This window comes from Rhinopithecus roxellana, chromosome 3, assembly GCF_007565055.1.
Source record: "Rhinopithecus roxellana isolate Shanxi Qingling chromosome 3, ASM756505v1, whole genome shotgun sequence".
Classification (NCBI taxonomy): Eukaryota; Metazoa; Chordata; class Mammalia; order Primates; family Cercopithecidae; genus Rhinopithecus; species Rhinopithecus roxellana.
Genome location: NC_044551.1, coordinates 41,546,531 through 41,573,536, shown reverse-complemented (window position 1 = coordinate 41,573,536; position 27,006 = coordinate 41,546,531). Strand labels below are relative to the sequence as shown.

Here is a 27,006-nt window from a genome sequence, read left to right as displayed (position 1 = left end):
GTAAGCACTAACATAAATTAATGTTGTTGTTGATAGTTTTATTGTTGTTATTACTGACTGGGAGTAAGGAGGCCTTGGCCATAGTCCTGGTTCTTCCTCTCATTTACTGTGTAACTTGCGGCAAGTTCCTTCTCTCTCTGGGCCTATGTCCCCATGTGCCAGAGGAGGGGGAACTGGACCCCGTTACTTGCTCCTGACTTCTTGACCCAGAGCAAAATCTGTTAACTTGTAACTGGTTCACTGAGGCTGTGCCCGATAGGTTGCACATACCCACTCTTTGGCTGAAACTGCGGACTGAGTCAAGCAAATCATGAGGCAATTTATTCAAACTGGATGTTTTCTCCTCTGAATTTACCAGTTATTGGAATGAAATGATCAAATTTGTTGTGGTTTCTTCCCAGCTTAAGAAATGCCCTCTAAAAACATTAGCCTGTCTTTCTTTTTTCTTTTTTTCTGATCTCACTCTGTCAGACAGGCTGAAGCGCAGTGGGGCAATCACGGCTCACTGCAGCCTTCGACCTCCATGGGCTCAGGTGATCCTCCCACCTCAGCCTCCCGAGTAGCTGGGACTACAGGCACGCACCACCATGCCTAACTAATTTTTGTGGGGATTTTTTTGGTAAAGACAGTGTCTCACCATGTTGCCCAGGCTGGTCTCAAACTCCTGGGCTCAAGCAATCTGACCACCTTGGCCTCCCAAAGTGCTGAGATTATAGGTGTAAGCCACTGCACCCAGCTTAATAGGGTCTTTTAAGTGAGCTGACCCCACAGGAGCGAGACTCTGAGAAACTGGTAATTGTCCACTGGTCTTCCAGATAAAGCTTCCTCTCAGAGTAGGGGCTACGGCTGGTTGACTCTGTCTCCAGTACCAACTCATCCCTGAGCACAGTAAAAAGTGGAGTTTCTAGAGTTGTCAAGCCAACATCTGACGCCAAGAATGAGGTGTTTCTGCAAGGAATAGCTGCCCCCAGGTCACACAGTGCAGTCATTATGTACCACTCTCAGGCACTCATCTGCTCATGCACTCATTCATCCATCCATCCATCCATTCATCCATTCATTCATTCATTCATTCATTCATGTATTCATTCATTAAACGTTGAGGGCTGCTGCATCCCTGTGCTAGGCAGGAAGGATACAACTGTGCAGAAACCCACACCCAGGCTGTGCCCTCATGGAGTTGCAAGTTTTGCCTTAATCTGGCCACACCTCTGAGACGCAGTCTGTATTAGAGTAGAAACAAGTAAAGAATATTACACACCAAGATTTTCTGAATTTCTTCATTGTCACACTTCACATGATATTTTACTATGTCCTGGAAAATATCCTTCCTATTTTCAAGTTTATTCATTGACTCATAGGTGTCAGGATTTAAGACAGACCAGCCCAGAAATTGAGTCAAAGACTGAAAAAGAAAGAAAGGAGGAATCAGAGACAGAACATCTAAGTTTAATCTCGACTCTAAACCTCATAGCAAGAGTCTCTAGGCCTCTGTTTTCTCAGCTATAAAGTGGGTTTGATAAGCTGTGTGCTGCCCACCTTGCAGAGTTCTTATAAGGCTAAGATAAAGGAATGGATGTGACCACAATGTAAGCAAAGCACTAACATACATAAAGCACCATTCTTATGTGTAATAACTTCATAAAAAGAGAATGTGTTTTTGCATATGTGGGTATAGGGGATATACAGGAACTCTGTACTTTTTGCTCAATTTTGGTAAGAACCTAAAACTACTCTAAAAAGTAAAGTTTGTTAATTTTTTTTTTTTTTTTTTTTGAGACAGGGTCTTGCTCTGTCACCCAGGATGGAGTGCAATGGCACAATCACGGCTCACTGCAGCTTTAACCTCTTGGGCTCAAGTGATCCTCTTGCTTCAGTCTCCTGTGTAACTAGGACCAAAGGTATGCACTACCATGCCTGGCTAATCTTTTTTTAACTTTTTGTAGAAATAGGATATTGCCCTGTTGACCAGGCTGGTCTTGAATTCCTGGGCTCAAGTGATTCATCTGCCTCAACCTCCCAAAGTGCTGGGATTACAGGCGTGAACCACCATGCCCAGCTTGATTAAATTTTTTAAAAAGGAAATGTGGATTTCTCAGACAGCACATCAGTGCAGTATAGAAGTGAGAGTGAAGAAAGTGGTTGATGAGGCTGTCAGGATTATAGCAACCATGCTGCCCCATGTGATAGAGCAGTGACATCCAGCCCCCTCCAGCCTCCCCCAGCAAGCTGACTCTGAATCCCAACAGCAAAAGGCCTCCTAGCAAGCCATACCTCCATGAGCGTCTCATCCATTTCATCGAAGGGCTTCCCATCTTTACGATTGTAAAATGTGGCCACTCCAACAATTTCTTCCTTCTTGTTCACAATCGGCATTGAAAGCACATTTTTAATCATCCATCCAGACTCATCCAGAGGCTCTTTCTACAAGAGAAGGGATAGATTAAGTTTCCTCATGTTCCAGGCCACAGAGGCAATGATGATAGATTTCACACTACATCATGACCCTGATTGGCTGAGAGGAGTTGGCAAGAGGATGGAGTTCGCTGGATTTTGCGTAAGTTTAATTACCAACAACTACCGTGAGAAATAACCCATCTGGTTGGAATTCCTTAAGTCAAGTAGCCATTTTGTGTTCACCCCTCAGATGTCAGGGCCAGTGTGTGTCAGGCAGTATGTTACAGGGATGTAATGATGTGCAGAACAACCCGGAGAGGTAGTGTTTCTCCTTCAGATATGGGAGGTAGTGGCAGGGGACTGGCATAAAAGGGCAATGCTATGATTCTTGTAACTTTGAATTAACAACCTAGATATAACCTGCACATTTTGCCTCTTGCCCTGACTTCCTATGTTACTTTTAGCACTTCATTTTCTCTCCTGGGGCCTCAATTTTCTCATCTATAGAATGGAAAGAATATGTGCCTCACTGAATAAATGAAGTTCTTGATCAATTATAAGACGCCTTTGGTGAGGCCAGGCATGGCAGCTCACACCTATAATCCCAGCACTTTGGGAAGTCAAGGCAGGCAGATCATTTGATGTCAGGAGTTTGAGACCAGCCTGGAGAACATGGTAAAATCCTGTCTCTACTAAAAATCAAAAATTAGCCAATTAGCCGGATTGGTGGCATGCTCCTCCAATCCCAGCTACTCGGGAGGCTGAGATGGGAGAATCACTTGAGCCCAGGAGGCAGAGGTTGCAGTGAGCTGAGATCGTGCCACTGCACTCCGGCCTGGGCAAGAGACAGAGACTCCATCTTGGGAAAAAAAAAAAAAAAAAAAAAAATATATATATATATATATATATGTGTGTGTGTGTGTGTGTGTATATATATATGTATATATATATGTGTGTGTGTGTATATATGTATATATATATATATATGTGTGTGTGTATATATATATGTGTATATATATATATAAAATCCATTGATTCATCAAACATTTAGAATGTGCAAGAAACTGAGCTAGAAACTGGGGAAGCCAAGGCACAGATCTTGTCCTCAGGTTGCTTATAATCTGTAAGGTAAACCAGCAATTACACTGCAGTGTGGGAAGTTCTCTAAGACAGTTACCGTTATGGAACTATGGGAGCCAGAGGAGAAAAGGAAGTCAAGGAAGGCTTCCTGGAGTAGGTGAGTCTTCCAATCCTGAAGTTTCAAGATTCTTAACATGATGAGATGATAATTGTTACTATTTAAATAACACTGGAAAGCAAAACAGCTGTCTCAGCACCTGGTGAGAGAGTGTCTCCAAAAGGATGGAGAACACTGCCTGAAGAGCACAGAGTTGTATTGAACTCAGACCTGGCTGCCCCTAGCACTCTACCTAACTTTCATGGAATCCCTTCCCTTTGAAGGCCATGATAAAAAGACAGATTTTGTTGAAAATGAAAGGGGATACCATTAAAGATTTTTAAGCAAAGAAGTCACTGATTCAACCTACGTGTTTTATTTTTTGTTGAGATGGAGTTTTGCTCTGTCGCCCAGGCTGGAGTATACTGGTACTATCTCGGCTCGCTGCAACCTCCGCTTCCTGGTTTCAAGTGATTCTCCCGTCTCAGCCTCCCAAGTAGCTGGGATTACAGGTGCCCACTACCACGCTCAGCTAATATTTGTATTTTTAGTAGAGACGGAGTTTCACCGTGTTGACCAAGCTGGTCTTGAACCACTGACCTCAGGTAATCTGCCCGCCTCGGTCTCTCAAAGTGTTGGGATTTCAAGTGTGAGCCATCGCACTTGGCCCAACCTGTTTCTTAAAAACATTATTCAGGGGCTGGGCGCAGTGATTCACGCCTGTAATCCCAGCACTTTGGGAGGCCAAGGCAGGCATATCACCTGAGGTCAGGAGTTCAAGACCAGCCTGACCAACATGGAGAAACCCCATCTCTACTAAAAATAAAAAATTAGCCAGGAATGGGGGTGCATGCCTGTAATCCCATCTACTCGGGAGGCTGGAGCAAGAGAATCGCTTGAACCTGGGAGGCAGAGATTGCGGTGAGCTGAGATCATGCCACTGCATTCCAGCCTGGGCAATAAGAGTGAAACTCCGTCTCAAAAAAACAAAAACAAAAACAAGCAAACAAAAAACAATATTATTCAGGCTACTTTGTGGAGGATGAGTTGGAGGAGGAAGACCAGAATCTAAAAACAAGATTAAATTTGCTTCACTAATGTAGTTAAACTGCAATCAAGTGGATGGCTTGAATAAATACCACGTTCTGCTGTGGTTGTGGTCAGGTTAGCAACTCTCAGCAAGTCTTCGGCTTGTCACATTGATGTGGTCAAAATCACAACACATAAAGTGCAATTTTAACTTTGGAACTATTTTCTCTCTAAGCTTTTTCATAATGTTCTTGAAGGAGAAAAAAATAATTCTGACTTCTCTGAGTCATTTTTATTTCCTTCTGAATTATTTCCTGATTGATAATGATTTGTTTTTCTTTTATTTGTTTAGCCTAGCATGCTAAACCAAATCAATATTGACAGGGCCCCTAGAGATGAGCAAACAATCTTATTAAGAAAGATAAGACCCAATGTTGACTAAAGGAAGTCACATTTTACTAAGAGGAATTAGTCTAACACAGAGGCAAGGATAATAAAAGATGACATAAGGAAAATACATAAGAGACACAAGTTCCTTGGTGTGCCTTTCCAGGTCCTGTGGGATCTGGCCTCTGTCCATCTCTCTAGAATCTTCTCCTTCCAGTCTCCCCGTCAATTTCTCACTCAGATTTGTTGACTTATTCTAGTTCCTTCCAATAAGCCATCTCTTTCCTACAATCTTCTCCCCTCTCTCTACTGTCCAAACATAAGTTTTGGGGACATGTCTTGATTCCTCCCAGATTAAGTTAGAATCTCCTGCAATGCCCCTCCTCTCCCCCCTGCCCTTCTCCTAATCACCGCTCAGTGTCTCTTTCCCCATGCAATCGTGAGCTTCATGGAGACAAAGACTACCCCTGTCCAGCCCACCACTGTAGCAAGTGTTAACATTTTGCCAGTGCCTTCGCAGAAGGTATCTTCCATGAAATATTTGTTTGAAAAAAAAAAGACAAAATCAAATGGAAGGTCAGGGGCGGTAGCTCATGCCCGTAATCCCAGCACTTTGGGAGGCCGAGGTGGGTGGATCACCTGCGGTCAGGAGTTTGAGACCAATTTGGTCAACATGGCGAGACCCTGTCTCTACAAAAAATACAAAAAATTAGCCAGGCGTGGTGGCGGGCACCTGTAATCTCAGCTACTTGGGAGGCTGAAGCAGGAGAATCGCTTGAACCCAGGAGGTGGAGGTTGCAGTGAACCAAGATGGAGCCATTGCACTGCAGCCTGAGTGACAGAGCGAGACTCTGTCTCAAAAAAAAAAAAAAAAAAATCAAAAGGAATATTAAACAATATTCCATAAAAATTCCAAGGAGAGAGAAATGATATTCAGCCAGAGGAATCATCATAAAACTTAATAGAGGTAGTAGCATTTGAGGTTGTCATTGAAGGGCAGAGAGGATTTCAATAGGAGATGGTAGAACAGGATTTGAGCAGGAGATGATAGGGAACGGCCTAAGCAAAGGTGCTGAGGCCAGTCAGGCACAGTGGCGCACACCTGTAGTCTAGCTAATTGGCAGGCTGAGGCAAGAGCTTTGCTTGAGCCCACGAGGTTGAGGCTGCAATGAGCTATGGTTGCACCACTACACTCCAGCCTGCGCAACAGGGTGAGACCCTCTCTAAAAAAAACAAAAGAAAACAACAACAACAACAACAAAACACCTGGCAAAGTAGCATTTTGATTATATTTATTGAAATACAACTTTAATGTCTGAATATGATCCTGAAACTTTGGAGCTTTTGTATATTATATATTGTATATCTTGTATGTCTCGTGGGGGGAAAAATAGATTCTGAGGCCAGAAAGCAAAGGGTGCGAATGTTAAAACTGAATAGGACCTTGGAAATTACCCAGTTATCTCTGTCCCCATTTCCATTGGCACAGGACTTTTATCCTGTCATATTTTCACATTTTTGAGGCTGCTTCCCAGCAGAGTAGGTGGATTCTGATGTATTCCAGTGCTTTTTGGGGAGGAAAAAAAAAATCATTTGACTAAGACAGCAAATAAAAAATGACTTACCTGAAATGCAAAAAAGTCCTCCGCAGGCGCATTCATGATGTTGCAAATCTGAGAGCCGTGAAGGGGAATAATGAAGGTGTGGTTAGGCCTGAGACACTACCCAGTGAAGCACCGTATACTATTTTCAGGAACACCATGTTCTTGCCCAAGGCATTCACATTCTTTTCATCAGTTGGACGTAGTCCAGACGGTTTGGAATTATTAATTGAGGTACTAGACAGAAAAGTCACCTTATAAACATTACTTTTTACGATTTGCTCCACTCTTGAATCATTTCTAAGCTTTGAAAAAGTTGAGGCTACAACTTGTCATTACTAGTAACTGGAGGGTATCCCATTTTGTTGTTCCCCTTTTCTTGCTTATTTGGGTTGTATCCAAGGTCTTTAAGTTAATATAAATACCAGCCTGGCCAATGTGGTGAAACCCTGTCTCTACTAAAAATACATAAATTAACTAGCAGTGGTGGCGCGCGCCTGTAGTCCCAGCTACTCTGGAGGTTGAGGTGGGAGAATCACTTGAACCTGGGAGGCAGAGGTTGCAGTGAGCCAAGATCATGCCACTGCACTCCAGCCTGGGTGACAGAGTGAGACCCAGTCTCAATAAAATAAAATATGCTACTCTAAATATATTTGACTCAACTACATTTGGGTTCTGTTTTGTTTGGGCAGGTAGGGGTTTTTCCTTGGATTATAAATCCCAAAGTAGAATAATAAATGAAAGGTGTTGTAGCTCTGGTTCTATATTGCTAGATTCCTCTCCTGAAAGTCAGACCAGTTTACCCTATTGGTAAGGGATCAGATGACACTTATAGAGCACTGTGGGGCCACTGTGTATGGTTGTGTAATGTGTGAACTGCACACAGGTATCAGGCTGAGGGGCAACTGGGAGCTGAAATCCAGCCTGTGATCTGCTTGTAGCACCATGACCTTGACCTTCCTTTAATCATCCTTTGAGAAATGGTGCCTTCTAATTCTCAAAAACGTACCACCGTGGCTTGCAGAGACGCTGCCTGACAACATAGGAGTGGGCTGTCTGTGGTCTCAGAGAGCGAGCTGTACCTGCTCCTGTCCGAGGACTGCCCGCTCACTGCATCAGCCTTCTGACCTCTCCTTTGACCAACTCTATCAGTTGCCATCATTGTCTCCTGATGGCAGAGCTCTTGGAGGCCTCTTTCCTCTCCGTCTGTGAGCATGCTGCTGTCTCTCTCATGCTTGAAAATGAAATCCTTCCTGCATCCATCATGGTCCCCATAGCAACCACCCAGGCATTCTCCTCTTTTCTTTTGCATTCTTTACCTTCTCGTTACCCATCTACTACTCAGCAAACCACATGCTGGTTTTGCTTCCACCTCAGCACCAAATCCGTTTTCATTGGGGCCACCAATAACCTCTTCAGTGCCAAACCCAATGAGGGTTTTCAGTTCTTATCTCACCAGTTCACTCTGCTGCATGTCATCATCTCTCCCTGTTGAAACTTTCCACTTTCTTGGTTTCCATGACACTGCCCTCTCTTGGGTCTCCAAACACCTCTGAACCTTCCTTCTGTTTCTCTATCACACGCTCCTCTTTCTCCACCCACTCTGTAGATGCTGACACCCTCCATGATTGCACCCTGGGTCCACTGCCTGTCTCCCTCCCCCTAGGTGCCTTCCTCCACACTCATTATTTCAAACACCATCTTCCAAATCTCTGCTTCCAACACTCCTCTCTCTCAGCACCAGAATTGTCTCTTCATCTACCTGCTGGATATCTGCTCCTAAAAAACGTCTGAAACTGACTTCATCATTTTACATCCAAGCGTGATGACAGCACTATTCATCTAGTCTAGAAGCCTGAAATTAGCCTTGACTCCTATCTTCCCCACTCTCTGCCTACAACCAATCACAAATCCCTGCCAGCTTCACCCTCTCAATATTGGACCTGACCCCTTGTCCCCTTCTTGTGTTCTTGCCTCTGTCAAAGTTGTTGTGAGTATTAAATTTAGGTAGTGCCTGACTCACGGTAAGCACCCAGTGGCTGTTAGCAAGAATGATAGTGTTCTTTATTCCACCTGCCTTTGCTGAGATTCTCATCACCTCTTACTTGAATGGTGCTGTGGTTACTTTGCCTGCGGTCCTAGTCCTTCAGATCCATTTTCCAGGAAGCTGCTAGAGTCATCTTTCTTTTCTTTCTTTCTTTTTATTTTTTTCTTTTAGAGACAGGGTCTCCCTCTGTTGCCCAGGCTGGAATGCAGTGGCGCGATCATACCTCACTGCAGCCTGGAACTCCTGGGATCAAGGGATACTCCTGTCTCAGCCTCTTGAATAGCTGGGACTGTGAGCATGCACCACCATGCCTGGCTAATTTTTAAATTTTTTGTAGAGACGGAGTCTTGGTATGTTGCCCAAGCTGGTCTCAAACTCCTGGACTCAAGTGATCCTCCTGCCTTGGCCTCCCGAAGTGTTGGGATTACAGGCGTGAGTCACCATGCCCTGCCAGAGTTATCTTTCTAAAATGAAAATTGACTATGTGAATCTCCTGCTTGTCTGTCACCTGTAGATTAAAATCCCACCTTTTAAGGATGAGCATGGTGTTCACTCCTATAATTCCAGCACTCTGGGAGGCTGAGGCAGGTGGATCACTTGAAACCAGGTGTTCAAAACCAGCCTGGCTAACATGGCAAAACCCCTTCTCTGCTAAAAATACAAAACTTAGCTGGGCGTGGTGGTACACGCCTGTAATCACAGCTATTCAGGTGGCTGAGGCATGACAATCGCTTGAGCCCAGGAGGCGGAGGTTGCAGTGATCCAAGTTCTCACCACTGCATTCCAGCCTGGGCAACAAAGCGAGACACTGTCAAAAAAAAAAAGTCCACCTTTTAGACAAGGCCTCCAAGCCCTGCTGTAATTTAACCCCTTCCTCCCTCTTGAGCCTCATCTTTTTTTTTTTTTTTTTTTTTTGAGACGGAGTCTCGCTCTGTCACCCAGGCTGGAGTGCTGTGGCCGGATCTCAGCTCACTGCAAGCTCCGCCTCCCGGATTCACGCCATTCTCCTGCCTCAGCCTCCCAGGTAGCTGGGACTACAGGCGCCGCCACCTCGCCCGGCTAGTTTTTTGTAGTTTTTAGTAGAGACGGGGTTTCACCGTGTTAGCCAGGATGGTCTCGATCTCCTGACCTCGCGATCCGCCCGTCTCGGCCTCCCAAAGTGCTAGGATTACAGGCTTGAGCCACCGCGCCCGGCCGAGCCTCATCTTTTGCTGTCTTCCTGTCTCAAATCTAATACTCCAGCCACACTTAACCACATACAGCACACTGCTCCAGGCCTCCATGCCCGTGTTGTTTGGCCATGTTCTTCCTTCCACCTGGAACCTCCTTTTATGATCCCACCTGCCTAAGACATATTTATTTCATTTATTTATTATTATTATATTTTTTGAGATGGAGTCTCTCTCTGTTGCCCAGGCTAGAGTGCAATGGCACTACCTTGGCTCACTGCAACCTCTGCCTCCCAGGTTCAAGTGATTCTCCTGCCTCAGCTTCCCGAGTAGGTGGGACTACAGGTGCCCGCCACATGCCCAGCAAATTTATATATATATATATATATATATATACACATTTTTTTTTTTTTTTTTTTTTGAGAAGGAGTCTTGCTCAGTCACCCAGACTGGAGTGTAGTGGCAAGATCTCGGCTCACTGCAAGCTCCGCCTCCCAGGTTCATGCCATTCTCCTGCCTCAGCCTTGTAAGTAGCTGGGACTACAGGCGCCCGCTGCCACACTGGGCTAATTTTTTGCATTTTTAGTAGAGACGGGGTTTCACCATGTTAGCCAGGATGGTCTCGATCTCCTGACCTCGTGATCCACCCGCCTTGGCCTCCCAAAGTGCTGGGATTACAGGCGTGAGCCACCGTGCCCGGCCAAATTTTTATATTTTTAGTAGAGATGGAGTTTTGTCATGTTGGCCAGGCTGGTCTCGAGCTTCTGACCTCAGGTAATCCACCCGCCTTGGCCCCCCAAAGTTCTGGGATTATAGGCCTGAGCCACTGTGCCTGGCCAAGACTATGCACCCTTCTACCTAAGGATTATTTATCTATGTATTTGATATTTCCTCAAATGTCAATTATCTGTTCATTCATTTAGACCAATTGCCAATTGAATTGAGAGAAACAAGAGAATCAGGCTTTTAGAGATCCACACTTAACACCATCTTTTCCACTCTCTTCTTGATCTAAAATCCTTCCACTCTTTCTTCCACCTGATCCAAAACTCTCCCCCTTCAAAGTTATATTACTTACCAGGCCATTCTGGGCAACATAAGTGGGAAGACCGCTTACTAAAGCCCAATGGTCAGGAGGTGGATTCCTGTGAAGGCCAAAGACAAATGGTGACTCTCAGGGCAGGGATTGCTGGACTGAAGACTAAAATCTGGGCCTTTACCCTCCCCCTGCTCTCAGGTGGCTCTCAGCAACTGCTTACATTCACTACACCTGACCAAACCCAAAATGTTGGCTAACCATCTTAATGTCCAAATCTAGACATGGAGAAAAGGGTGGCGAATATAACATTTTACTGACTGCCCACCAAGTTTCACTATCTGAGAAAAGAGACAGCATTCATTCTACAGATTGTTATTTGCTGCTGAGCAGAAACGAATACCATCACTTCCCTCATAAAGTTAGAAGCTACTAATACTATGTAGGGAATGAAAAAATTCATCTATGGAGAATTCCTACCATGTGCTAAGCACTAAGCTAAGTGCTTTATATACTTACCCCTCACAATACTATAATTTTTTGAATTATTATTTTTGCTTGTTTGTTGTGAGAAAAAAACACACACATAAACACGCATTAAAAACCTCACCAATCATTAGAAAATGAACATTTATAAAACCACATGGACATCAAGAACAGCATTGTCAGCTCCTTGGAAGCCCTTGACTTTCCCCCGCAATCATAACCTTCTCCCTAACCCCAGAGGTAACCATTATTCTGAAATTATGCTAAATTGCATTATTGTTTTTTTGTAGAGTTTTACCTCCTAAGCATGTTTTCCTGTACTTGTTAGTTTAGTTTTGCCTGTTTTTCAACTTCATTTAGATGGAACCATACAATGTATATTATTTTGTCTGGCTTCTTTGTCACGTTGCTGTAATTCACTCATTTTATTGACTTACAGTGTTCCCTATACTACTGTAGCACAAGTTATCCATTCAACTGTTGGTGGACATCCCCCATCCTTCCAGTTAGGGGATAATATAAACAGTGCTGCTGTCAACATTGGTGCATATGTGCTCTCAGTTCTACATGGTATATTCCTAGGAGTAGAAGTTCTGGGTCATAAGATGTTTGTGTCTTCAACTTTACTAGATGAGGCCAAACTGTTTTCTAAAATGATTGTACCAATTTACACTCCCATCAGTGGTCCATTAGAGTTTCCTTTGTTCTCCATCTCTGTCAATACTTAGTATTTTCAGACTTTTAAATGATAGTCCTTCTGGTGAGGTCTAATGGTATCTCATCATAGTTTTCTTTCATATTTCTCTACAAAATTAATGTTCATGTCTTTTACTCATTTTAAAAAATTACTTTTACCCATTTTTCTATAGTGTTTCCTTCTTAATGATTCGTAGGTATCCTTTATGTGTTCTCTCTCTCTCTCTCTCTTTTTTTTTTTTTTTTTTTTTTTTGAGACAGGGCCTCACTCTGTCACTCAGGCTGGAATGCAGGAGCATGATCCTAGCTCACTATAAACTTGAACTCCTGAGCTCAAGTAATCCTTCCACCTCAGCTGCTCACCTAGCTGGGACTTCAGGCACGTACCACCATGCTCAGCTGATTAAAAATTTTTTCACAGATGGAACTGTCTGCAAAAATTATAACAGAGAAATCTAATGTCACAAGATTCCATCTTGCTTCTAACTTTACAAGCTAACTGCCCTTACTTATTCCTGGGCATAGACCAAGCCAATTATGAGGAGAATTTAGTTTATAATTTAACATTGAAGCAAGGATGATAATAGTCCCTTCCCAAAATGGACCCCCTCTGGGGACTAAAACTGCCTTTGTAAGGCTAATGAAAAGCCACAAGGTTAGGGTTATGGGAGGGGCCTGAATTCTGCTAAGATGTAAGCGTAGTTAAATAATAACCAGCCATTGTTCCCTAGCTGGTTTTCTATAATTTTTTTACTGCTCAGGAGTTATGTAGCTGGGGATCACATGATTTATAACGTCCCCTCCTACGGATAACAGCACTATTGTACAACCTAAGATTGGTCTTTGAGATATTTTTTAGACTTTCGCATTCTGGCTACTGATTGACTCTACCTGGACCCATAACTCAGTGGTACAAAGTTTCCTTTGTTCTCCATCTCTGTCAATACTTAGTATTTTCAGACTTTTACATGATAGTCCTTGTGGTGAGGTCTAATGGTATCTCATCGTACTTTTCTTTCATATTTCTCTACAAAATTAATAAAATGGAGTACCTTCCATAAATGTATTTGTCATTTGCATTTTTTGTAAAGTTCCTCTGTTCATGTCTTTTACTCATTTTTTAAAGTTACTATTAAATTTGCTTTTACTCATTTTTCAATAGTGTTTCCTTTTTATTGATTTGTAGGAGTTCTTTATATGTTCTTTTTTTTTTTTTTAAAGAGACAGGGCTCACTCTGTCACTCAGGCTGGAATGCAGTAGCCAGATTCAACTGGTCTTGTGACCTCACCTAGGAACTGACTCACTGCAAGAAGACAGTTTCAATCTCCTGTGATTTTATCCTCAGCCCAACCAACCAGTGTTTCCCATTCCCTAGCCCCCTGCCCACCAAACTATCCTTGAAAAACCCTGGCCTCCAAATTCTCAGGGAGGTAGATTTGAGAAATATTTCTGGTTCTTTTGCTCAACTGCCTTAAAATAATTAAACTCTTTCTCCGCTGCAACTCTTGCTGTTCTCAGTGTATTGTCTTTTCTGGGCAACAGGCAAGAAGAACCTGTCAGGTTGTACCATAGAGATGGGGAGTCTTCCTATGTTGCCCAGGCTGGTCTCAAACTCCTGGCCTAAAGTGATCTTCCTACCTAGGTCTCCCAAAGCACTGGAATTACAGGCATGAGCCACTGTGCCTGGCCCTATATGTATTTTTGATACGAGCCTTTGTCAGTTATTTGTGCTATAAATACATTTTCTTGTATCACGACTTGCCTTTTTACTCTTTATAGTAACCAGCCTCCTAGATGACCCTCATTGATGCTCACTTCCTTGTATAGTCCCCTCCAACAATGAATCAAAGCTGGTCTCAGTGACCAAAAGAATATGGTGGAGATGAATGTGTTATTTTGAAACTAGATTATGAAAGGCATTGTAGCTTTCACCTGCTTACTCTGGGGAAGTCAGCCACCATGCCATGAAGTAACTCAAGCAGCCCTTTGTAGAGGCCTATGTGAAAAGGAACTGAGACCTCCTGCCAACAGCCAGCATCAACTTGCTAGCCATCTGAGTAAGTTATTTAGTAAGCAGATCCTCCGATTCCGGGAAAGCCTTCAGATGACTGCAGCCCACACTCATATTTGACTTCAACCTCATGAGCTACCCCAAGCTAAAATTGCCCAGTCTGCCGGTGCAGTGGCTCACGCCTGTAATCCCAGCACTTTGGGAGGCCAAGGCAGACAGATCACCTGAGGTCAGGAGTTCGAGACCAGCCTAACCAACATGGAGAAATCCTGTCTCTACTAAAAATACGAAATTAGCTGGGCATGGTGGTGCATGCCTGTAATCCCAGTTACTCGGGAGGCCGAGTCAGGAGAATCTCTTGAACCCAGGTGGCAGAGGTTGCAGTGAGCCGAGATCGTGCCATTGCACTCCAGCCTGGGCAACTAGAGTGAAACTCCATCTCAAAAAAAAACCACCAAAAACAAAAAACTACCCAGTCAAGCCACCCTTGAATTCCTGACCCACAGAATAATAAATAATAAAGAGAAGCCGGGTACAGTGGCTCACACCTGTAATCCCAGCACTTTGGGAGGCCGATAACCTAAGGTTGGGAGTTTGAGGCCAGCTTGGCCAACATGGTGAAACCCCATCTCTACTAAAAAAAATTACAAAAATTAACCGGGCATGATGGTGGGTTTCTATATTCCCAGCTACTGGGGAGGCTGAGGCAGGAGAATCACCTGAAACCAGGAGGCAGAGGTTGCAGTGAGCCAAGATCATGCCATTGCACTCCAGCCTGGATGACAAGAGCAAAACTCCATCTCAAAATAACAACAACAATGAAGAGAAATAATAAATTATTATTGATGTTTTAAGTCACTAACTTTTGGGACAATGTGTTATGTAGAAATAGATAAACTAATACACTCCCAAATGGTATATTTTGATATAAATAGAAGTTCTTGTTCTTAATGTGGTCAAATATATCAATATTTTTATTTGTTTCTGAAGTCTTATTTATACATTTTTTACCCAAAGATCATAAAGCTATTGTATATTATCTTCTAAAAGGGTTACAGTTTGACCTTTTATATGTGGACCCCTAATTCACCTAGAATTTATATTTGTGTAATTTACTTCTTTGTCGTTTTGTTTTTGAGACAGAGTCTTGCTCTGTTACCCAGGCTGGAGTGTAACGGCGCGATCTCAGCTCACTGCATGCAACCTCTGCCTCCTGGGTTTAAGCGATTCTCCTGCCTCAGCCTCCCGAGTAGCTGGGATTACAGGTGCCTGCCACAATGCCTGGCTAATTTTTGTATTTTTAGTAGAGATGAAGTTTCATTATGTTGGCCAGGCTGGCCTCGAACTCCTGATCTCAGGTGATCCACCCGCCTCGGCCTAGTGTTGGGATTACAGGCGTGAACCACTGTGCCCGGCTGTGTAATTTACTTTTGAGGGAGAAATCACATTTCTTTTTTTCCATGTTGGTACCCATTCATACAAGCATAATTTATTTGAAAGATCATTCGTTCTTCCATTGCTTTAAAATGGCACCTTTGTCATAAATGAAGTGGCTGTAAATGTGTAAGTCTGTTTCTGGCTCTTTGTTCTGTTCCATGGATATATTCCCAGGCTGGTCTCAAACTCCTGAGCTCAGGTGATCCACCTGCCTCAGCCTTCCAAAGTGTGAGGCTGGTGTAAGCTATCGCACCTGGCCTAAAATTCTCTTTAGAAGATTAAGAAAATTTTCCTCTATAATGATGATTATGTCATTTTTCTCTTAATGGCAAATTATATAGGTTGATTTTTCTAACATTAAACCAAGTCTGCATTCCTGGAATAAATCCATCTGGGTAATGATGTGCAATCTTTTATATATTGTTACTCATTATTTGCTAGAATTTTATTTAGAATATTTACATCTATGTCCATTATTTGCTAGAATTATATTTAGGATATTTACATCTGTGTCCATAAGGGAGCACACTCAGAACTTTCCTTTCTGTTGGGTTTTGGCATACAGCTTATACTAGCCACTTCTTTGCCTGTTATCATACAATAATTGTATGAGATTTTAATTTCTTCCTTAAATATTAATTAGAACTCAGGCAGTGGTGTGTGCCTGTAGCCCCAGCTAGTGAAGAGGCTGAAGTGGGAGGATCACTGGAAACCAGGAGTCCAAAGCCAGCCTGGGCAACATAGGGAGACTCCATCTCTAAAAAATATAAATAAATGAATAAAAACCACTAAGTAGAATTCACCTGTGAAAAAAATCTGGGCCTATGGTATCTTTGCGAGAAGGTTTTTATTTATTTTATTGTAATAAATATTGTATTGCAATAAAACTGTTTTAGTGTTATATTTCTTCTTGATTTTGTAAGTTTTATTTTAAATTTTTTTCCTCTTATTCTTTTTTTCAAGACAGGGTCTTACTATGTTGTCCACGCTGTTCTTGAATTCCTGGTCTTAAGCAATCCTCCCACTTCAGTCTCCCAAGTAGCTGGGATTACAGGCATGTGCCACCACCTGGCTAGGTTTTTTGTTCTGTTGGAGACAGGGTCTCACTCTGTCACCCAGTCTGGAGTGCAGGGGGGCAAACCTGGCTCACTGAAGCCTCAACCTCCTGGGCTCAAGCAATTCTCCCACCTCAGCCTCACATGCAGGACTGCAGGCATGTGCCATCACACCCAGCTAATTTTAAAAATATTTCTGTAGAGACAGGGCAACCACTGGCAAGGCTGCTTTGAGCTGGCTATGTTCCTTGACTGAAGGTCAGTGCTTTGCTCTACCTTCCGTCATGGTTTGCTCTACAAGACTCTTTTTTCATTCCAGATTATGGAAATTTCCTTTTGGGGCCAGAAGTGGTAGTAGCTCCCCCACTAATAGCACATTCTCTTATGGTTCCCTTCATTCCACCCCCACCTTTGTAATTTGTCCCTCTGTAAATAAACCCTCACTGAATTATCCTGATTTGAATGTGACACCTATTTTCAGTTGAGACCCTGACTGATACGGATGGATACATAGCTCGTTACTTTTTCAGCCTTTTTAAATTTAAATATGTGCACTTAAGGCTGTAAATTTTTACATTAAGCACAATTTCGCTGCATCACACAGGTTTTTTATTTTTTCTAGAGGCTTTAATATGTTATATTTTCATTATCTTTCAGCTCAGAATATTTTCTAATTTCCATTAATTGATTCTTTTATCCGTAGGTTGTTTGGAAGTATATTCCTTTTATTTTTTCAGAAGGATATTTCTTAGTTCCCAAGCATATGAGAATTTCCTAATTAGCTTATTGTTACTGGCTTAGAGCAGTGTTCTCTTTATATTTATTAGGTTAAATTCATTAATTGGATTATTCAAATATTCTATATTCTGTTTGTTGGTTTTAGTTTGCTCCTTAAGTCAATTAGCAAACATAGATTCGTCTATATCTCCTTGTATTTCTGTTAGTTTTTGCTTTATATTTTTTGAGGTCATGTTATGATGTGCTTGCAAATTTAGAATAGTAATATCTTCCTGTAATACTGAGGTAGATCGACCCCTTTATCATTAAGTGACTCTTTATCTCTACTAATGTTCTTTGATATGTCTATTTCTATATGATGTTAACATGGTTATACAAGTTTTCTTTTGATTAGCATTTGCATGGTGTGTCTTTTTTCAATCTTTAATGTTCAACCTCTCTGTATTCTCTTTCAGATTAGTCCCCTGTAAAAAGGATATAGGATTTTTCATCATATCTTGAAAGTAATCATTGTTGACTAACTTTTGTATGTGCAGAGAAAGATTAAATGCTGCCAATTAATCTATAATGTAGTCTATAATGCTTATCACTTGTCATTTTTACTTTATTCAGATCAACATTGTTCTTTTAGATATAGATTTCTTTTATCATATTTCACATTTTTTTCTGTCATTTTGTGCCGGTTAAGACAATTTTTCATTTCAATACTGAATCATAGCATAATCTGTCTTTAAAATTATTTTGCATGGCAATTGAATTCAATGTGAATAGCAACCAGCAATGGTTGCTCAGCATTAACTATACTTACAACAATATGAATGGTGTGAAATGAAAATTACAGGACACCATTGTTTTTGACTAAACTCCTGTAATAGGGGCCCTAACAGATCAAACTAAAAATTAAAATGAAGTCACCTACATCAAAGTTCCAAGTCACTAAACACACTAAATTGTTATCTGACCTTCTGAGAAATCAGGAGAAACAAAAGCCAATTTTCCAAACAAGCCAGTTAAGCCAGTTTCTTTCTTTCTTTCTTTTTTTTTTTTTTGAGACAGGGTCTCACTCTGTCCCCTGTGTGAAGTGATGTGATCATGGCTCACTGTAGCCTCCACCTCCCCGGCTCAAGTGATCCTCCTGCCTCAGCCTCCTGAGCAGTTGGGACCACAGGTGTGCACCACCATGCCTGACTAATTTTTGTACTTTTTTGTGGAGATGGGGTCTTGCCAAATTGCCCAGGCTGGTCTCAAAGTGCTGAGCTCAAGGGATCTGCCCACCTCAGCCTCCCAAATTGCTGCGATTATAGGTGTGAGCCACTGCGCCAGCAACAAGCCAGTTTCAATTGGCATGATAATGAAGTTTCCTCTGCTTTAGTCCTTACACACACACAAAGGTAGCCTGAAATAGCTTGATTTCTACTTCTCAGTTATTTTTCTATTGTCCTGTTTCCCTGTCCTGCCTTACAAGAAAACTAGCTTTAAAATGACCAATCTGCTTTTTGTTCTTTGTTCCTATAAAACCAACCCCTTCTGCTCAACTCACTGGAACATTTACTCTATTTTATGCAACAAATCATTGCCCAATTCTAGAATCTCAAATAAAACCAATTGAGATTTTTAGACAAAATTTATTGTGCCTTGGTTATGACCAAGTTCACACCTAGGCAATAACAACTACATCATGTCTGCCATGGCTAACAACAATCGCACAATTCTATTTCAGCAATGTCAAAAAGTAGAAAATCACATCTTAGAATCAATGAAAGGTAATGTATTTCTTTCTTATCCAGGCTGGCAATCTTTGTCATTTAACTGGAACATCTATTTGATTTATATTTTTAAAAATTATTGGCCGGGCGCGGTGGCTCAAGCCTATAATCCCAGCACTTTGGGAGGCCGAGACGGGCGGATCACGATGTCAGGAGATCGAGACCATCCTGGCTAACACGGTGAAACCCCGTCTCTACTAAAAAATACAAAAAACTAGCCGGGCGAGGTGGCGGGCTCCTGTATTCCCAACTCGGGAGGCTGAAGCAGGAGAATGGCGTAAACCCAGGAGGCGGAGCTTGCAGTGAGCTGAGATCCGGCCACCGCACTCCAGCCTGGGCGACGGAGTGAGACTCCGTCTCAAAAAAAAAAAAAAAAATTATTGGCCAGTGCATCAGCTCATGCCTATAATCCCAACACTTTGGGAGGCTAAGGTAGAAGGACTGCTCGAGCTCAGGAGTTTGAAGAGGACAGCCTGGGCAACATGGTGAGACCCCATCTCTATTACAAAAAAAAAAAAAATTATTGGCTAGGCATGGTGGCTAATGCCTGTAATCCCAGCACTTTGGGAGGTAGAGGTGAGAGGATTGCTTGAACCCAGAAGTTTGAGACCAACCTGGCAGCATAGTGAGACCCTGTCTCTATAAAACACTAACACACTAAATAAATAAATTAATTAATTAATTCAAAAAACTGATATATTTGAATTTGAATTTCACCTTGATATGTACATTTTATTTTCCTACCTGCTATATGCTCTTCTCTCCTTCTTTCTCTCTCTCTTTTTTAGTGAAAGGGTCTCACTATGTTGCCCAGGCTGGAGTACAGTGGCTATTCACAGGTGCAATCATAGCTCACTGCAGCCTCAAACTCCTAGGCTCAAATAATCCTCCTACCTCAGCCTCCTGATTAGCTGGGGCTACAGACAGTGCATCCACATCCAGCATCTGTGTTCTTCCTGAACTTTTATTTTGCCTTCCTTTGGTTTGATTAGTCATCTATTTACTATTCGATTTTCCCCTCTGTTAGTGTGGATGGCATATACTGTGACAGCCATTCTGGATGTTTACAGACATTCTGGCTGTCTATCCTGGGCACAAGGTCCGACTGCGTTTCCTAACCACTCAAGTAATGTGTGGCCATGTAACTAGCTTTGCCCATAAAATGTGAGTATAAGTGCTATGTGTCACCTCCAGATGGAGATTTTAAGAGCCAGTGTGTATTTTTCCTCTCTTCTCTGTGGCAAGGTTATTCTATCTTGCAAAGTTCAAAATGGCGGCTGCTTTATTAGCCTCAGCTCCTACCTGACTACAATCCACACACCATACCTCCAACCACACTCGCTAGCTGGCAATGCACACATAGTGGGATGGTGAAATAAATTTTAGTTGTTTATAACACTCAGGTCTCAAGGTCTTGTTACGAAAGCAGAGCCTGGCCTATCTTGGCTGAAACAAAGATTTGTGTTAGAAACAGGGTGCTGCCATAATAAAAACCCTAAAATGAGAGACATAGGTTAGGGACTGGGTGGTAGGCAGCAAGATGAGTGTTATCAGAGGCTAGTAGGATGTGATGCTGGTCAAGCAGAGACAAACAGAGAATTGCGACCTGTGACCATTTAAGAGACAGATAATGAGTTAATAAGATTGCGGCTCTAGAAGCTAGAAAGGGGACTAGGAAACAGAATTGTTGAAGAGTATGTTTTTGACAAGGTAGAAAAAAAGAGAGATGAGCTTTAGCAGAGAATAAGGGTGTCAGGCTGGGTGCTGGGGCTCACGTCAGTAATTCCAGCACTTTGGGAGGCCAAGGTGGGTGAATTACTTGAGGTCAGGAGTTTGAGACCAGCCTGACCAGCATGGCAAAACCCCCATCTCTACTAAAAATACACAAATTAGCTGGGCATGGTGGCGCACGCCTGTAATCCCAGCTACTTGGGAGGCTGAGGCAGGAGGATCGCTTGAACCCAGGAGGAGGAAGTTGTAGTGAGCTGAGATTGGGCTGCTGCACTCCAGCCTGGAAGATAGAGTGAGACTCCATCTTAACAACAAAAAAAAAAAAAAAAAAAAGAAGAGAATAGAATAAGGTAATCAGTCCTTATGTAGGCAGGAATGAAAGAATAGAGATAATCTAGAAATTGAGGAACTTGAGGCAATTCTCATCCTCACCAGTAACAAATAACCCTGAGAACTTGTTTATCTGGGTGATGGGATTATTACGGTTTGGTCTGGTGACCAAACTGAATCAGCATGTAGTATCACACCCACTCTTTGAGGATTAAGTTGGCATGCAGTAAAGCCCTTTAGTGGGACAAAATTGCTGTGGGGGATAAGACTAAAGGTGTGGCTCTCCCACCAACCGAATTACAGCCTCAAGGCCTCTGCAATTAAGTTGAGAAAGAGGGCTATGTCTCAAGACAGAACCATGGATGTGGCTTTTAGCACATGGAGAGGATTCAAACAGAGAAGAAGGTAACCAGGTTTTTAAGAAAGGTCTACTAACCAAAAAAGTATAAGCCTATATTTAAAAAGTTTGCAACTGTTCAAATCTTCTAATGGTCATAGAGTCCCAGCTACCTAGACGCAGGACTGAGAGCATTCTTTCCTTTTCTTTTCATTGTCCTCCTCGATCACACATGAGGGGACATTGAGAATAGGCTTTCCATGAGGGCTGAGTCAGTTCCTTTGCAGCTTCCTGCTTTTGCTTTGCCTCCTTCACGTACCAGAAGAGTAGCACCGTTGAAAATCCCTGATTTCACCCCAGTCTTATTCTATACATTGGACTCTAAGGTCCAGACAAACCACCTACTGGCACTGGTTGTGAGACTGGGACTCAGAGCACCTGACTCACAATCTGGTCCACCGTAGCCCTCATCACGGCTCTGGTCAAGTCTTCCTCTTTCTTGGGCCTCACTGCTCACCCTCTGAGTCTCTCTACCATCTTACACTGCCTCCTTCCCACTCTCCCTGCCTCTAATCAACTGTGGGGTCTCATTGGATTTGGTCATTGTTGATCTTGGAATGCGTGTCTTTTGGAATTTGATAATGTACCTGCAGTTTTCCATGTTTTGAGATGTGTTAAAATAAAAACTATAGGAGGCCGTTGTTTTGAACGAAGCTCTGAACTAAGTCCAACAAACCAAACTAAAAACCAGCGTGGAGTCACCCATGATAATGTTTCACCTCATCAAACCTAAACTAAGTTGTTTTCTGATCCTCTTAGAGATTAGGAGAGAGGTAAAAGCCAATTTCCCAAAAAGACCTGTTCCAATCTTTAACAGGCGTGATAATGAAGTTCCTCTGCTTTAATCCTTACACACACACACAAAAAGGCGGCAGTAACCTGATATTAATCAGTTATTTTTCTGTTGTTCTATCTCCCTCTCCCACCTTATAAGAAAAGTATCTTAAAAATGACTAACATGCTCTTTGATGTTTGCTTGGCTTTCTTCAGCCCTTCTCTGTCTATAAAGTCAATCTTCTCGGAACACTTCCATATTTTATGGAATGAAGTGTTGCCCAATTCTAGAATCATCGATAAAGCCAATTGAGATCTTTAAGCTAATTTATTGTCATTTTGTCTTTTGACAGGTGAAACTTACGGGATTACTTTGATGTCTTCTTTGCCATGCAGGATGTAGTCAATGACCTTGTAAAAGTTAATTTCCTGGCAAAAGAAAGAAAAATTATAGTTTTTTTTTTTTTAGACAGAGTTTTGCTCTTGTCGCCCAGGCTGGAGTGCAATGGCATGATCTCAGCTCACTGCAACCTCCGCCTCCTGGGTTCAGGTGATTCTTCTGCCTCAGCCTCCCGAGTAAATAGGACTACAGGCATGCACCACCATGCCTGGATAATTTTTGTATTTTTAGCAGAGACAGGGTTCGAACTCCTGACCGCATGATCTGCCCACCTCAGCCTCCCAAAGTGCTGGGATTACGGGTGTGAGCCACCACGCCCGGCCAAAAAATTATACCTTTAAGAGTCAATTAGAAGTTCAACAGGAGTATGTCCCTAAAACAGACTTTGTTATTTTACTGTCGTATGCCCCGTGGTTTTTGTTGTTTTAATAAATTAATGTTTTTATTGATATATAGTAGTTGTACATATTTTGCCCCATGGTTTTCAGGAATCACCAAGCCTGGCCATAAACTCCCTCCAAGGATGTGCCTGGGCTGTCTTCTGGCGCTCCCTGTCCTCTGCTGACTCTCAGGATTCAGCGTGCTCCACCTTGGAGCCAGCTCACAGTGGCCAGGCAGAGGGCTGGGATCTGAGGCTGGGAAGAGGGATAGGAAATTCTCTAAGAGGATCTGGAGGCTGAGTGGGTGCAAGTTGATCACACAAATTGGGACATTTTTGTCATACCCAGATAAAAGAGAGTTGAGAAGCCAGGGGGCAAAAAAGTACTCAGGACACATAGCATTGTTCCCAGAATGTAACTCTCTGCATGCCTAGCTGCTTACACTACCTGCTGTAACTCGAAAACCAGTTTTATCTGATAGTTGCTGAAAACAACCTGCTGCAACTCTAATTTTACCCACTGCCGTTACTCATCAGTCAAAACTTGCCAGCTCCCTAGACCCTTACTGGTGTCAATGAACTTTCTCAGAGAGCAACATGTAATATTTCTCTTTTCTTTTAGACACAGGGTCTTGCTCTGTCACCAAGGTTGGAGTGCAGTGGCGCAGTCATGGGGGTGCTCACTGTAGCCGCGAATTCCTGGGCTCATGTGATCCTCTTGCCTTGGCTTCCCAAAGCACTGGGATGACAGGCATGAGCCACCATGCCCGACCTCATTTCTCTTTTTTATAAAACCTTCACTTTCTCTCTGTTCTTTGGACATACCGAAGACTACTTAGTCTGCGTGTATGCCCTACATTGCAAGTCTTCCTTTGCCTGAAAACACTAAATTTAGAGATTCATCTCTGCATTTTAATTTTGACTTTAATAAGTGCAAGAAGAAAGAGATAAAGACGGCTGCCAGAATCTAGGGAGATGGGAAAGTGGTCAGGAGGTTCCCATCCCATTTAAAAATCACAGCCAATCAGCCATCCTTCCTGCAGGGTGCAACTCTATGGTCATGGCCCCATTTCTCCTTCATGCCTACCACTCAGTTGTTCTCTTTGCTGTGTCGTCACTTCAGACCTACCTTCTCAATCATGCTTCATGCCTCCAAACTAACTCTCTGCCTCTTCCATCCCTCCTACCTCCTTGCATTGTTAAAATTCCTATTCTCTTAAAGTAGAGCTCTTCAATTACATTACTCTCTAGCATACAATTGGATGTTGGCATGTGGCTCCATTCCCCTAGCTCTCTAGGGGAAATTCTATTACCTTTTTCTTAGGTCCTCTGTATGCCCAAGTGTGATGAGCAACTATTTCACAAATGAGAAAGCTGAGACACAGACAGAGGAAGGGACTCACTTGTAGCGAGACAGTGAACCAAAATCAGAACCTGGGTCCTTAATTCCCAGCTCAGTGCTTTTCCTCTATGTCACCTAAGGTTAACAGCTTAGTTGTCTGCATCACTGTCACCTTGAACAGGGTTGCTCAGGGTGTAATCCGTGGACAGGTGCCAGTCTGCGAACTCTTTACTATTCCAGGAGAAGATAAAAACAGAGACTGAGAGTCATTTAGGAAGTTTTGTAACAATTTGACTGAGTTAGATGAGGTCTGTTTAATTGAATAAAAGGGGAAGGGGCATATATATGTGTATATATATATATTTTGTGTGTGTGTGTGTGTGTGTGTGTGTGTGTGATGGAGTCTTGCTCTGTCACCCAGGCTGGAGCACAAGTGCAGTGGCATGATCCAAGGTTTATATTTTGTCTGTCTTTACACAATTTTGTTTTTCTAGGAATATATTTTGTCATACTTTTAAAAGTAGCAATCAAAACATACTGGAGACATGACTCACTCTCTTGAGTGCGCCTGCACTCCCCTTTTTTGAGTGTGTTTTCACACACACATACACAAAAAAAAAAAAATCGGAAATTTTTTTTAAAAGAAAAACCAAACTGTTACTTTACTACAGGTATTTTGAGAAGTACCTCCCTAGAGATTTCAGTGCAGATACCTGGGCTCCACCCCAAGCCTTCTGACTCAGAACCTCCACAAAGAGAAATTCATGAATCAGTTAAAGATGTCTGAAGGTCTGTTTGGTTGACGGGCAATCGGCAATGGTCACCTTCCAACTCATAGGGGAGAGGCTCTGCTGCTCAAAGCCTAGCACTGGCGGCAGCTGCACTGACTGAATACTTCCAGGAGGCAAGCTCTGGAAACAAAAGACAGAAGCTGCAACTGCTACAATGGCATAGGCTATCCCCAGGGGTAGTGAGCTCCCTAAAATAGGAAGCATCCAAGGGGAGACTAGATGAACCCTGAAACACGATAAATAGAATGGAGCTGAGGCTAGACCTAGAGTGAGGATTCCTGTTCTAGTTTCGGTCCTACTATGTGTGTTCTCTGGGCCTCAGTTTCTCTGGCTGTAAAATTAGATAGGTGGTATGTGTTTGTTGCTGCTGTTAAGTAGCAGCTCTCTTTCCTCCAAGCAAAGGAGGGAAACTAATCATATAAAACTGTCTTAATGGAATCAGGGCCGGGTATATAGATAGAGGCCCTGCAGCTTTGTTCTCTCTTACTCCCTTTCCTGCCCTCTTCCTTTTCCATTAACCCCTGGTCAAGGCAACTACTATGGAACTCTAAGGTTCTAAGGACAATGGGGGAAAAAGAAAATTGTATTAGATAATCCATACCCTCCCAGCTATGATTTTTTTTTTTTTTTATTATACTTTAAGTTCTAGGGTACATGTGCATAACGTGCAGGTTTGTTACATATGTATACTTATGCCATGTTGGTGTGCTGCACACCAGCTATGATTTTTAAGGTTATGATTAGTTAGCAATATCTCTTAAAGATCAAAACAGACATATTCTTTGACCCACGTGTGGTAATGGATCCTAGAAATACACTCCCAAATGTGGGTAAAAGCATTATTTGCCCCATCCAGGGGTCTTAGCTAGACTGCTTTAAAAAGTCTGGAGATGATGTGAGGTCTCTTATTAGGAGAGTAGTTGTACAGTGGATACCACATGTTTCCAGAGTGAGATTGCTGTGCCTGTGCTGATAGGGAAAGATGACAAAATATTCAGTTAAGTAAAAAGAGCAAGGCATAAAATAGAATCATAACTTTAGTGCAGAGTGGTGGTGGTAGAATACGTATACTTCTCCGTGATTATCTGGATATACATAAACATTCCTGCCAAGAGAGTTTGCTAACAGCAGCTGCTTCACGAAGGCTGACCAGGAGGAAAGGGGTGTTTGATTTCTTGCGGAGTGGACTTTTCACTGTGCTCATATATTACTTTTTCAACATACAAACAAATTTTCTTTTTTTATATTTTTTACTTTGCTTTATTTTATTTATTACTTTTTTTGAGACAGGATCTCATTCTGTCACCCAGGCTGCAGGGCAGTGGCACAATCTTGGCTCACTGGAGCCTCAGTTTCCCAGGCTTAAGCAATCCTCCTATCTCAGCCTCCTAAGTAGCTGGTAATACAGGCACACGTCACCATGCCCGGCTACTCTTTTTTTTTTTTTTTAGTTAGAGACAAAGTCTCACTTTGTTGTCTAGGCTGGTCTTGAACTTCTGGCCTTAAGTGATCCTTCTGCCTCAGCCTCCCAAAGTTCTGGGATTATAGGCATGAACCACTGCACTTGGCAAAACAAACTTTCTTAAAAATATTTTTAGGCCGGGCGCGGTGGCTCAAGCCTGTAATCCCAGCACTTTGGGAGGCCGAGGCGGGTGGATCACGAAGTCAGGAGATCGAGATCATCCTGGCTAACATGATGAAACCCCGTCTGTACTAAAAAATACAAAAAACTAGCCAGGTGAGGTGACGGGCGCCTGTAGTCACAGCTACTCGCGAGGCTGAGGCAGGAGAATGGCATAAACCCAGGAGGCGGAGCCTTCAGTGATCAG

General features: G+C 42.6%; 1 protein-coding gene across 2 annotated transcripts in view; it reads right to left on the bottom strand.

Annotated features, from left to right (window-relative positions):
- Nucleotides 1-27,006, bottom strand: part of PDE6A (phosphodiesterase 6A) — an 85,873-nt gene that overhangs the window by 34,813 nt on the left and 24,054 nt on the right. For both annotated transcript variants that reach the window (XM_030928004.1, XM_030928005.1), the window contains 5 exons: nt 22,630-22,694; nt 10,886-10,952; nt 6,616-6,663; nt 2,275-2,424; nt 1,262-1,405 (listed from right to left, as the gene is read on the bottom strand). In XM_030928004.1, coding sequence (XP_030783864.1) covers nt 1,262-1,405; nt 2,275-2,424; nt 6,616-6,663; nt 10,886-10,952; nt 22,630-22,694 — 474 coding nt within the window. The remainder of the gene's footprint in view (nt 1-1,261; nt 1,406-2,274; nt 2,425-6,615; nt 6,664-10,885; nt 10,953-22,629; nt 22,695-27,006) is intronic.